Consider the following 15,159-nt stretch of genomic DNA (forward strand, 5'->3'; position numbering starts at 1 on the left):
CCCGTTGCGGGAGCCGCCTCTCTTCCTCGAGTCACCCTTGTTTTCTTTTTGGGATTTGTGGAGTAGCCTTGGGGCGAGTCTTGCTCCAAATTTGGGGTGCTGGGGTCCGCCCATGAACGCCCCCGCCTCCCAGTCTAGCAAGGGGCCCCTAGCTACTGGTTGAGGTGCTAACCGCCAGGTCGGCTGTTCGAGACCACCAGCCGCTTCGCGGGAGAAAGGGGGTTGCTTCCCGCTCGGGTCGAGATGGACAGCCTTGGAAACCGATGCGCTGCGGGTTGGTTTTCTGCGCGTGACGGCCCCGGTGATGCTGCTGAAACCGTGCGATTTACTGGGGTCACCTTTTCTTCCTGCAGGGACCATGCTTAAGGAGCAAGGAAAACCATTCCCTGGAACATCGGAGCTTTCATTCGAGCTGAAGTGACTGGCTTGCCAAGCAAGGGGTGACCATGTTTACCTCCGCAGGTGAACTGGAGTTCTCGAACCTAGCAAGTGCCCAGGAAATCTCCCAGCTCGCTGCCCTGGAGCTGTCTCCCAGAGAGAACACCTGCCCAAGTTCCGTCGAAAAACCTGGCTACCCGGACTCCATTTATGTCACGGCGGCGAACATTTTTCAGGGTATTCGCATCGAAAGGCCCCCCGAGAAGGTGTTAATCAAGTATGGCCATGAGCCCCTGCCGTCCTCCGCAGAGTCGGAGGATGAAGCCTCCCAGCGCACAGCCTATGAACTGGCTTTCAGTGCCTTGAAGTGTGAGTAGTACCGGCCTTTGAAGATCGGCACTAAGGAAAAATTAATGAGAGAAAGTGTAGGATGATGCCCCCTCCCCTCTCGTTACCCCCCATCCGGGCAACACACACCAAACCCATTGGTAACCGGTCGAGCCGGTAGAACCACTGTTCTTGTGAGCAGACCAATGCTAAGCCTGCTGGACCACACAGTTCCTTTGCATGTCTCTGGCCTGTCACGGGTTGTCTGTGTGTCAGGGAGTTAGAAGTCAGTGAAACAAACTCTCAGGTTAGAACTACTTTTCACCCGCAGACCGTCCTGCCTCGCACAGCACCTTGTCGTTAACTCACACCTGCCATGCTGTGGAGTCGACTCCTAGTACCCTATAGGATAGGGCAGAGCTGTCCCTGTGCGTGTAACCCTTTACAGAAGTAGAAAGCCTCCTTGTGTCAACTGTGGAGTGGCTGGTGGTTTCGAACCGCTGACTTTGACGTTAACAGTCCAATGTGTAACCCACTACATCACCCGGAAATGTGCTTCCTGCGCCTTGTCATTTAGAACTGGATACATGCTTATCATTTAGTTGAAGGAGGCACGAGGCACGGAGAGAACAGAATTCGTGCTAAAGTTGCCAATTACAGTTTCTCTCCCAGTGGGGAATGCCATTCCCGGTGTTTATATCCAGTATTTTATGAATGTTTATGAACCTTAATCAGGAAAAACACCAATAAAGGCAAGGGAGGGAAACAGATGGACGAAAATGAACAGGTGCAACATTTTGAAAAGGAGATATCAAAATCAAATCAGCCAAATTGAAAGTATCCCCTTCACCAAAAGCCCAAAGCAACCACTTGTCATGGAGTTGATTCTCCATCGTAGTGAACCTAGATAGCAGGGTGGAGGCCTGTGTTCTGCCAAGGGCCATTGGGATATCTAGAGCATCATTCGTGGGCCTCATTGGTCAAACGTTTTATTAACTCACCCCTAATGTGGAACTGTTTCTTTTTAGTGAGGTGTGGATGTCAGCTGGTGTTGATGATTTCCCAGGCTGGACGTTGTCCACCCCTGCTGTACATATGGTTTCCAGTCCAATGTTTACCTGACAAAGCCACCAACCTCTCCCCACCCCCCCCCAAAAAAAAAACCCAAACAAATAAAAAAACCAAACAAACACACTCACTACAATTGACCCATAGCGACCCTATAAGACAGAGTAGAACTGCCCCTGTGGGTTTCCAAGACTGTAACTCTTTATGTGAGTAAAAATCCCGTCTTTCTCCCAAGGAGCAGCTGGTGGTTTTGAACTGCAGAGCTTGCAGTTAGTAGCTCAATGCATAACCGCTAACCCATCAGGACTCCTTGATCCCATTCACAGACAAATGTTCAGTCATAGCATTCATATTGGGAGTGTGTCATGTTATTCCTCCAAACTTTTCTAGAATTTTTCTCTTTTCTGGTTTGAGGTGACTGTTTCAGCGTCTTTCAATGGGGGATACTTGTTGAGGGTGGTGTTGACTAGGAAACAACCAGAAATGGTTAACACTGAGGCGCAGTGGCATCCTGGGTAGGAGAGGGGGTGTTTGCTGGGGGACACCGTCAGAGGGGGAGACACCAAAAGGACTGTACATTTTTATGCAGTGTTTGAGCAGAAAGTCACTTCTAAAAATAAAAATAGCCCTGTCATTGGTTAAAACAACAAACTCCTTTTTTCTTAAACCCAGCTTACATGTGTCAATAAACTCACAAGGTCAATAGACTCACTACGCCAGTTTACTTTTTGAACCTTCTAATGTGCCTAGTCAAACAGCCCTGGGGATGTAGTGATTATTCATGGAGCTGCAGTCTTCATGGTCAGCAGTTTGAAACCACCAGGAGCTCCTTGGGACAAAGACAGGGTTTCCTTCTCCCAGAAAACAGTTACCGTCTTGGAAACCCACAGAGGGTTGCTATGAGTCAGCATGGACTGAGTGGCTGTGAGTTTTGGGTTTGGGAGAATGTGCTCAATCAGATCTGTCATTATTACCCGATCACAGTGCCCCTCTGAGTCGTGTGGCTTCGCGGGCACTGCCATTTTCCTCGCCGTGGATGCTTTAGAGATGCTGCTTTTGGCAGACTTTGTGGTGCTTTAGTCAGTATTGTGGTGATTAATATTTATGAACCTGTATCAATAACTTCTTTATTTTGAGAGTGAAGTAGAAATGAAACGGAAACATCAAAAAAGGTTTCTGCTCAGTTCCTAATGTTGTAACTACTGATGCTGTGATTCAATGTGGAAAGATTGAACAAAACAATCGTGTCAGCTAACACCAAACCCAATGCCGGAGCGTTGGTTGTGACTCACAGTGACCCAATCGGACAGAATAGAAGATGCTCCTTAGGGTTTCTGAGACTAAATCTTTACAACCTCATCTTTCTCCCACGGAATGGCTGGTGGATTTGAACCACTAACCTGGTCGTTAGCAGCCCAAGGCCTAAGCCATAGTGCCTCCAGGACTCCAATGTGTGCCTACCCGTAATAGAGTGTGCCTCCAAAGTACAGAAGGGACTGAAGGTATGGATTCCACTGCCAGTGAGTCGGTTGCGACTCTTCGCAACCCCAGAGGACACAGTCGAACAGCTTCAGGGTTTCTGGGTCGATAGATTGCCACAGAGGCCTCATCTTTTTACTGTGGAGCTGCTGATGGATTTGAACTGCTTCCTCTGTGGTTAGCAGCCCAATGCTAAACACTCTACACTACCAGGGCTTCTTCTTATGTTAGTGTTCATGTAAACTAACAACAATTACAGCTAAGTAATTTATAACTAGATCACATCTGATGATTAAAACTGACCATAAATAGTACAGGTGGTGGGCCATGTGGGGGAAGTCACTCATGGAGTATGATGAGACAGAGCACTCAAAAAGTCTGGAAACTTATTTTTGTTTGTTTTTATGACATGTGACTTTAAGGTCTTTTTAAAAAAATAAAATCTTATGAATTGGGAATGGATACAATTATCATTCTACAGTTCAGTCACGTCCAGCTGAATTGTACCTTTGCTACCACAAACAGTTTCCAAACATCCCTTTTCTACATGGACTCCTTGACATCGTCTCCCCTTTGCCTTGCTACCATCACTGTACCCACTTCCCCCCTGAATCCCTTATTCTACTTGCTATTTCTGTAGGTTCATTAATCCTGGGTTTCATATACCCAAAAATGAAAAAACATATAATACAACTTCAAGAGGATGACCCCAATGACCTAACACCTCTGAAATACACCCTAATATGTACAAATAGAAACCAAACAAAATAATACAAACCAAAGATAGAGAAAATTTGGAAAACCAGATCAGGTCCAGCCTGCATCATAGGGGCGGGGATCTGCTGACAAAGTGCTAACTGTTCAAGTCCGCTTTATGCCTTTGATCTTCTATACTCAACTGTTCGAATGCACTCTGTTTAGTAACCACTTTCCTCCTGTTCTTCAATTGGGGATAGAAGGCGTTCACCAGAGTTATTTCCTATGGAGTTCCATATATGGATCTTGGGCTCCCACTGTCAGCCTTCTGTAAACCAGATTCTAACACTTCAGGCTCTGATACTAATCCCTCCTTCCACTTCGAGTTATATGCTTAACAATCCTTCGGTGGCTGATGATGGGGTGTGCTTCTTCCATGTGGACTTAGTTGACATCCCACTTAGATGGCTGGTTGTGTGGAGACAAACCTTTAAGACCCCAGATGCTATTTTGCCTAGTAGGTGGGCACCCTCTGATTTCTTCACCACAATTTGCTAAAGCACCTGTCTCCTCTGTGTTCCCTTCCTGAGGGCAAGGATCCAGCAGGGCTATGACGTAAGAACTAATTGCTCTTACGTAACTAAGGTCTTAAGAGGCTTGTACATGGACTGGATATACTCCAAAAAGAAGTTCCAGAAATTCTTTAGAGTGATAGCCTGGCTGACACGAGTCTGTGGCTTCCTAACTTTGAACAATCAATACTTCCTTACTCGGATGTACGTCCTTGCATATTCTTGTACATAGACGGTGATGGAAAATTGTTCAGTTAAGTTTAAATGCTCTGTTGATTACTTAAGCATGAATAGGTATGTTTTTGGTTGACTGCAGAGATGATATGTGGCGAAGTGCTTCTGAGGTGGGCTGTTAACCACAAAGTCAGCAGTTTGAAACTACCAGCCAGTTCTGTGGGCAGAAAAGGAGGCTTTCTATTCCCGTAAAGAGTGACAGTGTTGGAAACCCACAGGGCAGCTCTGCCGGCCCGGGGGTCGCTGTGAGTTGGGAGTGAGTGTGAGCCGAGATGCTGCTGCTAATGCTCACCTAGGAAGCCAGGACTCTGTCATCCCAGAGGAAAGTGTTCACGCACCCCCACACAGTTTCTCTTTGGTTCTCATTTGTCATGGTCCTGGTTACAAAAATTAAAAAAATTTTTTTTTCACCATTTACTTCCTCCAGTTTAATCTTTCAGATTCCATTTCACGTGCCTTCTCCTCCCCTTTAAAAAATGTAGTTTGAAAGAGGAACCAGGTGTTCTATTTCACATAGTGAGTCAAATGAGCGCTTTAGTGTTTTCCCCTTGCCACGTGGGGCAGCCGTGTGGATGAATTGCTATTGAATGTTAATGCCAAAATTCTATTACAGCGCAGTTGTTTTCCTAACAGGATGTTGAACCTTACCTTCAGAAGTCAGCAGTAAAAGCCTTAAACGATTCTATGTTAAAATGAAGACACTAACGAATTGGTCATGTTACATATGGGTGTGAAGTAAGGCCCTCTAGTTGTAGTGTTGTGTAAGCATTGGATTGCTAATCACGGAGTTGGCAGTTCAAATCCACCAGCTGCTTCATGGGAGCAAGATGAGGCTATGTGTTCCCATAACACTTTGCAGCCTCAGAAACGCTCTCTGGGGTCACTGTGAGTTGGACTCTACTCTGAGGTGGTGAGTAGATATACAGCAGAGCCTCTTTTACTTTCTTTAAATCCGTTTTTATTTTATGAAAGGATCTTGTGAGTCTGATATTTTTGAATGACCCAGAAGGATCCCATTCAGAAAAATTACTTTTATAAGGCCCCCCCAAACCTGTTTTTCCTCGAAGCTTTCATTTGTATAAATTCAAATAATTAAATTAAGGTTACTTTGGTTGTTTATATGTTTAAAATACTCTTTTTCTTCCATAATCATAGCACCTTGCTTTAAATTGTCTTTGGGATAACTCTGATTTGTCTTTGTGAACTAAAATCAGAATTCCTAAATGCAGTGGTTTTCCAAATATCAGAGACCTGATATTTTACTTTTAAACTGTGGGATGTCCTTGTCATCTTCTGTGTCACCGGTGCTTCATCAACATTTTTATAGATAAAGCCACATCTGATTATTACAGAGATCCAGGGAGTCATGCTTTAGAGAAAAAGGAAACCCCGCATTGATTTCTTCTTTAAGGATTTATAGACTTACAAAAAACGGAACAAGTTAACGCCACACAGCGTCAAGAGAGCCTGGGTAACAGGCCTTTTGTTTGTGAGTTTGTGACCGGGTAATTAGATCAGAGCACACTATCTTTTTGAGGCTAGAGAAGAAGATGGAAATGACATCCTTTTAAAAAGCATTTTATTGTGAAACTCTGAATCGCATGAACAGTTTATACACATGTGGTTCCATGCCATGTGTTGCCGTCCCACAGTGTGTTCGCACCCTCCCCTTTGCCACCCGCCCTCTCGTGTCCGTCCTCCTGGGTCCCTTCTCCTCCTTCCCCTCATCTTTGCTTCGAGGCAGTGCTCCCCGTTTGATCTCCTGGAGGTAGTGGACTGGCCCGAGAACTCCCTTCTTCATGGGCATTATTGTTACTTTTGTAGGCCCAACGATTATTTGGCTGAAAGGTGACCACTGGGGGTTGCTTCAGCTCCAGATTACAAGAGTGTGAGGTTGATAGTCTCAAGGTTTCTTCATACTTTATCAGTCCCGTAAATCTGATCATTTCTCCCCGCTTTTTAATAACTTTGAATTTTGTCCTACATTTTTATCTAGGACTAGGTAACTGGGACTCTGATAGATCTTTTAATTCAAGGCTTCAGTATAATGTTTTATTAACATTAAGAAAACCACTAGTCTTGTTGTACCAAATGACTCTACGGTCAACTTTCCGCGAGAGAAAATGGAATTGCTAAGGAAGAATGGCTAATTAATTGCAACCTTTGCCAAAATACTCTAGTACTCGGAACTAATTTATATTTTCAGAGACGCTGAAGATTTCCAGGGATACTTATTGTAGGGGCTGTCAAGTCAGTTCCAACTCACAGCGACCCTACCTATGTACAACAGAAAGCAACACTGCCCGATCTTGGGTCCACAAGCAGTGCTTGTCGAAGCAGCAGTCAAGAGATCAAAACCTGTGGAAACTTGCTATGTAATCTAAATGAAGTCTGTCTTGGAGAATGATCCATGTGCACGGAGAGAAAGGTATGTTGTTAGGTAGCATCGACTTGGTTCCGACCCATAGCCGCCCGGTGCACGACAGAATGAAACTGCTCAGTCCTGTGCCAGCCTCTCAATGGTTCTGTCCTTAAGCCCATGGCTGAGCCATTGTATCAGTCTGTCTCATTGAGAAAGGGGCCTTCTCTCTCGCTGTCCCTCTACTTTAGGAGGCGTGATGTCCTTCTCAAGGGACTGGTCTCTTCTGACAACATGCTTAAAATATGTAAAGACGACGTTTTGCCATCCTTACCTCTATGGAACACTATGGTCAACTCCTTCCAAGACAGATTTGTCGGTCCTTTTGGCAGGCTGTGGTGAAGGGATATAAGCCCGAAGCACACCTTTCCTGATCTTTAAACCAGGGATTATTCCCTTGTTTTGCTTGTACAACTGCCTCCTGATCCATGTCCAAGTTCCAGATGAGCACAATTAAGTGTTTGGAATTCCTGTTCTTCTAAAGGCGATCCATAGTTACTAGCCACAGAATGGAATGCTTTGTGTAGTCCATAAAACACAAGTAAACATCTTTCTGGTATTCTGTGCTTTCCTCCAGGATCCACCTGATGTCAGCAATGTTTTTGTTTCATGTCCTCTTCTGAATCCAGCTTGAATTTCTGACGGTTCCTTGTCAGTGTACTGCTGCAATCATTGTTGGATGATCTTCAGCAAACTTTTACTTGCATGTGATAGCAATGGTCTTGCTTTCTATAATTAAGAACCCAGGTGAGGTAGTGGTTATACGTTGGGCTGTTAGCTGCGAGGTCAGCACTTTAGAACCCCCGACTGCTCCCTGGAAGAAAGCTGGGGTGGAGGAAGGGCTTTTTACTCCTGTAGTAAAGAGTAAGCGTCTCAGACTCCCAGAGAGAGAGTGCTACCCTGTCCTTCGGCGCTGCTGGAGGTCGGCATGAGTTTGATTCCATAATTGTGCATTCTGTTGGGTCACCTTTCTTTGGAATGGGTACAAATAGGGGTCTTTTCCAGCCACGTGGCTCAGTCGCTGTACCCCAAATTTCCTGTTATACATGGATAAGTGCTTCCAGTGCTTCATCAGCTTGTTGAAACGTTTCAGTGGGTATTCTGTCAATTCCTGGAGCCTTGTTTGTGGCTAATGCTTTCAGTGTCTCTGGACTTTCTCCCTTCAGCGTCGTTGGTTCTTGCTCATATGCTACCTCCTGAGATGGTGGGATGCCAACTTGTTCTTTTTGGTTACAGTGACTTTTGTATTCTTTCCAACTTCTTTTGATGATTCCTACATTATTCAATATTTTGCCCTTGGAATCTTATAGTATTAGAACGTGAAACCTGAACTTTTTCATCAGTTCTTTCAGTTTAAGATATGCTGAACATGTTCTTCCTTCTAAGTCTTTGCACATTTCACTATAAGGTTTTGCTTTGTCTTCTCAAGCTGCTCTTTGAAATGTTCAGTTCAGCTCTGTGACGTCATCCGTTCTCCCAGCTGCCTTCGCTGCTCTGTGATCAAAAGCAAGCGCCAGAGTCACTTCTGACATCCACATTGACCTTCTCTTTCTTTCTGGTCTTGTTCGTGACCGTTGGCTTCCTTTGTGTAGGGTGTTCTTGATGTCAAACCTCTGCTCAATCGATTTTCCGTCATTAGTGTTCAATGCATCAAGTCTATTCTTGAGGCGTTTTCGAAATTCAGGTGGGATCAACTCAAGGCTGTATCTTGTCTCTGCTGGACTGCCTTTCATCTTCCTCAGCGTCAGCAGAACTTACCTGTGCGTGTTCGGTGGGCTGGTGCTCCGTTGGCCTCTGGCTTCGATTTAGCTGCTGCCATCGAGCGTCTGCAGTGTCGCTTCCCACCGACGTTGTCCATTAGGTTTCTGTGGGCCCAACTGGAGAAGTCCACAGGCAGACTCACGTTACTCTGGTTGACAAACGGTCTTTACTAAGAGCCAGGAGTTTTGCAGAATTACATCATGCGATCTCCCATCTTTGTCTATTACCAAGACCATATTTTTCAACTACCACTCCTTGTTTCCAACTTCTGCATTCCACTTGCTAATAATCACCCCCCCCCCACCTTTCTATTGGGAGGTAATACAGAGATCATGTCATTCCATAATTCAATCACATCAAGCAGTATTATACAGTATTATACAGTATTATACAGGTTACTAATAATTAGTAATGCATCTTGATCACATGTTTGATCCATTTCCAACTGAAGATGTTGGTAGAATTCTTCAATATTTGCATCATTAGCTTTAGTGGGTGGTACATAAACTTGGAGGAAGAATTGTATTGACAGGATTTCCTTGTGTGCAGATAGTATCCTATTACCGACAGCATTGTATTTCAAGATAACTGTTGAAATGCCCTTTTTGCCTATGAATGTGACGCCATTCCTCTTGAACCTGTCATTCCTGGCATAGCAAATCATAGGATTTTCTGATTCCACCTGAGGGGCTCCTGTTCCGGCACGCTCGCTGATGATGTGCTGCTTCTGCTCAGGAGGCTTTCAGTACCTGAAAAAGTTGACATGCCATCCGTCCGCTTGTCCGTGTCTTCATGCCCCTGGAGTGGACAGCCGTTCCTTCTGCTGCTTCTGAGTCTGCGAGCTCAGCCGAGGCTGTTCACGTTGGGTGGCCCTGCTGGCCTGCGAAGTCCCTGTGACATAACTTCCAGCATCCCAGCAACACGCAAGCCACCACAGTGTGACAGATTGACAGACAAGTGGCACTTCTGCACTACAGGGCAACTTAAATGAAGATGGGAAAATTTTTTTTAAAAATCATTTAGCTCTAAAATTTACCTATCTGTCCAGCAGAACCAATTTTTGTCATTTCTCATTTTGTCTGCCTTTTCACAAGTGCACTTATTATATATTCTTGCCACCATTGTCTGCTATTGTGAGGAAAGCAAAGCCTGAACCCCTTCAGACAAATCTGAAAATTGTTCGTGTGCATTGCTGAGTGCATGAGATCTTTGTCTGAGGTGGCTCAAGAGATCTGTGTGCCTCAGGGAGACTTGAATTTTACAATATAGAAATGCAAGTGGGAAGAATTCCACTTCTGTGCCGAATGTTTCTCACAGCGGCTGACAATAGATTTGAAAGCCAGGCTTTCCACAAAGGCGATGAGTTGTGCATTCCTTTTGCTCACATTTAAATGACCGAAGACCAAGAGTGGAGGGCTCAGATAATAGAACAATAGTAATAGCTTATATTTATTGAGCACTTAATTATCAATAATTGCTGTTCCAAACTCTTCACATAACAGCCCCATGAGGTGTGGGCACGGTTACCATCTTTTTTATTCTTAACAAATGGAAGAATTTAGGTACAAACAGGTCAGAGACCTACCTAATGCCATAGAGCTAGACAGGGGAGTCGTTAGAATTCAGAGTCAGGTTTCCTGACTCCAGAGCCCAAATTTTAGCCACTTCTTCCACTTGGATCAGTGAAACTTGGCAGAAGTACTCTGTTGATATTGAGTATTCTCTGCTTTGAGCCAGGATCCATCTAGCATCAGCAATGATAGCTCTTGTTCCACATCCTCTTCCGAATCCAGCTTGACTGTCTGGCTGTCTCCTGTCGATGGACTGCTGCAACCGTTGTTGAGATGTTGTCAGCCAAATTGCACTTACATGTGATATTATTGATATCATTCCATAATTTCTGTTTTCTGTTGGGTCATTTTTCCTTGGAAAGGGCACAAATACGGATCTCTTCCAGTCAGTTGGCCAAGTAACTGTCTTCCAAATTTCTTAGCATAGACTAGTGAGTGCTTCTAGTGCTTCATCAGCTTGTTGAAACGTTTTAGTTGGTATTCCATCAATTCCTGGAGCCTTGGTTTTGCCTAATGCTTTCAGTGCAGCTTGAATTTCTTCCTTCAGTACCTGGTTTTTGATTATATACTAACTCCAGAAATTGTGGAATGTCTAGTAGTTCATTTTGGTACAGTGACTATGTGAACTCTTTCTTTCAAACTTTTGCCATAGAATCTTTTAACATTGCAACTGGAGGCCTGAATTTTTTTCTTTAGTTCTTTCAGTTTGAGATATGCTAAGTGTCTTCTTCATTTTTGGCTTTCTAACTTCAGGTCTTTGCACATTTCATTCTAATATTTGACCTTGCCTTGTTAAGCTGCCCTTTGAAATTTTTGTCCCACTCTTTGGTGTTACCATTTCTTCAACTTGCCTTAACTTCCTCTATGATTAAGACCAAGTTTCAGGGTCTCTTCTGACATCCACTTTGGCCTTTTCCTTCTTGCCTATCTTTTTATGACCCTTTGCTTTGGTCAGGATGGTCTTGATGTCCTCTTTTTGTCATTAGTATTCAATATTTAAATCAGCGCTTGAGATGGTCTTGGAAATCAGTTGGTATGTACTCAAGGTTCTATTTTGGCTCTCCTGGACTTGTTTTAATTTTCTTCAACTCCACCCTGAACTTACAGGTGAGCAATTGATGATCTCTTCCTGTCAGCCTCTAATGTCGTTTGGACTACTGATATTGAGCATCTCCGTCATTTCTTTTTGCAGATACAGTCAGTGTGCCTCCTGTTTATTGGGTCTCGGGGGGTCAGACGTACCGTCACAATTTATGTTGTTGAGAAAAGGGTTTCTCGCAATGAGGTTGTCATTAGTCTCGCAGATTCTGTATCACGTGCTCTCCACCTTCCTTTCTCTCTCCAAGGCCACACCTACCACCTGCTGTGACTTCCTCCTTGGTTCCATCATTTACGCTTCAATCACCAGTAACTATCAGTGTATCCATAGCAAATCAGGTGTACCATTGAGAAGTAAGGAAACGTCAGAACTCTTCCTTGTTGCTCATATGGAACCTGTACACAGATCAAGAGGCAGTAGTACACATAGAACAAAGGGAGATTCCACGGTTTAAAATTAGGAAAGGTGTGGCTCTGGGTTGTAGCCTCTCATCGTCCTTGTGCAATTTAGTTGCTAAACGAATCATCAGAGAAGCTGGCTTCTATGAAGAAGAAGAATGTAGAATCGGTCGGAGGAAGGCCTGTTGACAACCTGTGATGCGCAGATGATACAGTCTTGCTTGCTGAGAGCAAGGAGGGCTTGAAGCGCTTGCTGCTGAAGACCAAGGACGGCTGTCTTCAATACGTATTGTAATTTAATGTAACGGAATAAGACATTCTCACAGTAGGACCAATGGACAGCACCATGATAAATGGAGAAAAGATAAAAGTTGCCATGGATTGTAGTTTTCTTGGATCCGGCAGCAGTCAAGAAACCAAAGGACATACTGCATCAGGCAAATCTGCTGCACAAGACCTCTTTAAAGCGCTGAAGAGCCAGGCTGTCACCTTGAAGGCTATGGTGCCCTTGGCCCAAGCCATGGCATTTTCATTCCCCTCATAAGCAAGCGAATGTTGGGCATGAATTAAAGAAGGCTGAGTAAGAATGGCCGTTCCTGAATTAAGGTGCTGGTGAAGAGTACTGAAAGCACTGCCAAAAGAGCAAAGAAACCGGACTTGGGAGAAATACAACCACAGTGCCCTTTAGAAATGGGGGTGGCGAGACCTGGACTCACAGACTTTGACTATGTTATCGGGAGCGATCCGACCCTGGAGAAAGACTTCCTGCTGGGTAAAGGAGATGGGGGGGTGAAGCGAGAAAGACCCTCGATGAGATGGCTGGACCCAGTGGCTACAACTAGGGACTCAACATCATTGTGTAGAAAACCTAAATGCTAACAACTATAGGGAGGATGGCCCAGGACCGGGCAGCGTTCCCTTCCGTTGTGCATAGGGGTCTGCGTGTGTGCACCGAACATCATCATTTATGTAGGAATAGGACGAGCAGGGGCCTGGGCCCAAGAGGACATAAGAGACAGAAGGTATTATGGTCTGAGACCCTTGGTGAGATGGACTGACAGCGGCTACAACAATGGGCTCAAACATAACCGTTGTGAGGACAGCGCAGGACCCAGCAGTGTGCCATGTGCTGTCCATGGGATCTCTCGACAGAACCTAACGACACAAGGATTCCCGATTCTTCACGTGTTTCCATTTCCCCATAATATACACCCAGCTACCTTCTCTCAACATATATCTGGCTGCATTGCAATGGCAGCCCCCCAAACAAATAGAGGTTCCAGTAACGCAAATTGCATTTCCAATTAATCAGTCCAAGAATTCACATTCTGCACACTCAGTTCCTCGCATGGTTTAGCAGAAATGCTTGTATTTGGTGACTGAGTTGCCGAGCAGAGTAGAAGAGTGCGAGACAGTAAATGCAGGCGCACGGGCCCTGTGCCTCGTGGAGCCCCTGTGGGCCTGCCGGTTCCAGGCACTGCTCCACACAAGCACCAGCCTAGAGTCAGAGGGCTGACCAGGACCCGGAAGGCATTAGCCCTCTCCAACTTAAACCTGGTGGTCACCTCCCTCTTCAGGACACCCCTGGACATGGTGAAGGGAAGTGTCTCCTGTATTGAAATCCGTGTACCTCTGCCCACGTGGTGCGCGATGCGCCACCTAGTTTCAGGATCCCACCCGATTCACCGGCACCGTGGGTGCCTTTGTGAAGATTGTGCATCACAAGGGCGCCAGGACCCTGAGGAGCGGCCTCACAGCCACCCTGGTGATGATGGTGCCAGCCACTGCCATTGACTCCACCATCTGTGACCAATTCAAGACCTTCCTGTGGCCGAGCCTTGAGCGCTGACCTCTATGCCCCCATGGTGGCGGGCAGTCTGGCCCGCTTGGGCACTGTGACTGTGGTCAGCCCCCTGGAGCTGATGAGGACGAAGATACAGGCACAGCAGGTGTCCTGTCGGGAGTTGGGCATCTCTGTGCAGGCCACAGTGGCTCGGGGTGGCTGCGCTTGCTGTGGCTGGGCTGGGGGCCCACTGTGCTGCGAGACATGTCCTTCTCAGCCCCGTGTTGGTTCAACTCCGAGCTGGTGAAGAGTTGGCTCAGTGGGCCCAGGCCAGATGACCAAGCATCCGTGGGCATCAGCTTTGTGGCTGGCAGCATCTCAGGGACGTGACTTTTCAAGGTGGTGAAGACCCAGCGCCAGGTCACACTGGGCACAGTGGAGGCTCTGACAGTGAGGCCCCCACGGGTCCACTCCACTTGGCTGCTGCTGTGGGGCATCCAGGCTGAGTCAGGCACTCAGGGGCACTTGGCAGGTTCCCCGCCTTGGATCATCAAGGCCGGCCCCCTCCTGTGCCATTGTGACCAGCATTGATGAGATTGGCAAAAAGCTTCTTCCAGAAGCTCAACCAGCAGCAGCTGCCAGGCCCTTCCTTGTAAGGGGGCAGGGGACTCCCACCTCTCCTCGGATGCACTGTGGGCTAAAGGAGAATTAGCCAAGGGCCTTATCCTCAGCACTGAGGGGCGCAGGCCCTGCCGCCACCCCACTGGGCCCTCAGGCCCCCTCAGACCAGGTCTTCATCCTGCTGTGCCCTATACCTCAGGCTCAAGGATCCTCACTTTCCCACCCCCAAGTTCAAGACCAAATTTGCTACCTGCTCCCCACCCCTTATGTTTGCTGTAACTGGGCCTGCCTCAGTCTCCCCTACTTCCATTAATTCCTTATGTCTGAAGATGATCTTTTTTTTTAAAAGAAAGTAAGTAAATGTGGAAAGATAAAGCCAGAGTGTTTTAATGAAGATGTTTGCTTGTAAGTGCGGGAGCCAGCTTCATTTAGCTGGGCTTCGAAGGAGACTTTCTCATACAGGGCTAGGGTATCGTGTGCAACTCAAGGGCCAGGTTTTTAGCTGAGATCTAGGAAGAGAGTGAAACCAGGGATAGGAAAGATGTCAGGACTCTTTCTCTCTGTGTCTCTATCCCCCGATCTCTCCTCTGTTGTTGTATTTAAATCATTTTATTGCAGGCTCATACAACTCTTATCACAATCCATACATACATCCATTGTGCCAAGCACATTTGTACATTTGTTGCCATCGTCATTCTCAAAACATCTGCTTTCTGCTTGAGCCCTTGGTATCAGCTCCTCATTTCCCCCCCC

The 15,159-nt window shown here is 46.1% G+C and overlaps 1 protein-coding gene and 1 pseudogene across 1 annotated transcript in view; both read left to right on the top strand.

Moving 5' to 3' along the window:
• Positions 1-400: 400 nt before the first annotated feature.
• Positions 401-15,159, top strand: part of NSUN7 (NOP2/Sun RNA methyltransferase family member 7) — a 63,036-nt gene continuing 48,277 nt past the window's right edge. Inside the window, exon 1 of the mRNA XM_004703151.2 lies at positions 401-747. Within this exon, the coding sequence (XP_004703208.1) occupies positions 447-747 (301 nt within the window). The 5' untranslated portion in view covers positions 401-446. The remainder of the gene's footprint in view (positions 748-15,159) is intronic.
• On the top strand, positions 12,693-14,441 carry LOC105978655 (annotated as a pseudogene).

Source organism: Echinops telfairi, unplaced genomic scaffold (genome assembly GCF_000313985.2).
Source record: "Echinops telfairi isolate 266 unplaced genomic scaffold, ASM31398v2 ScPeMD7_7468;HRSCAF=8506_0, whole genome shotgun sequence".
NCBI classification, from domain to species: Eukaryota; Metazoa; Chordata; class Mammalia; order Afrosoricida; family Tenrecidae; genus Echinops; species Echinops telfairi.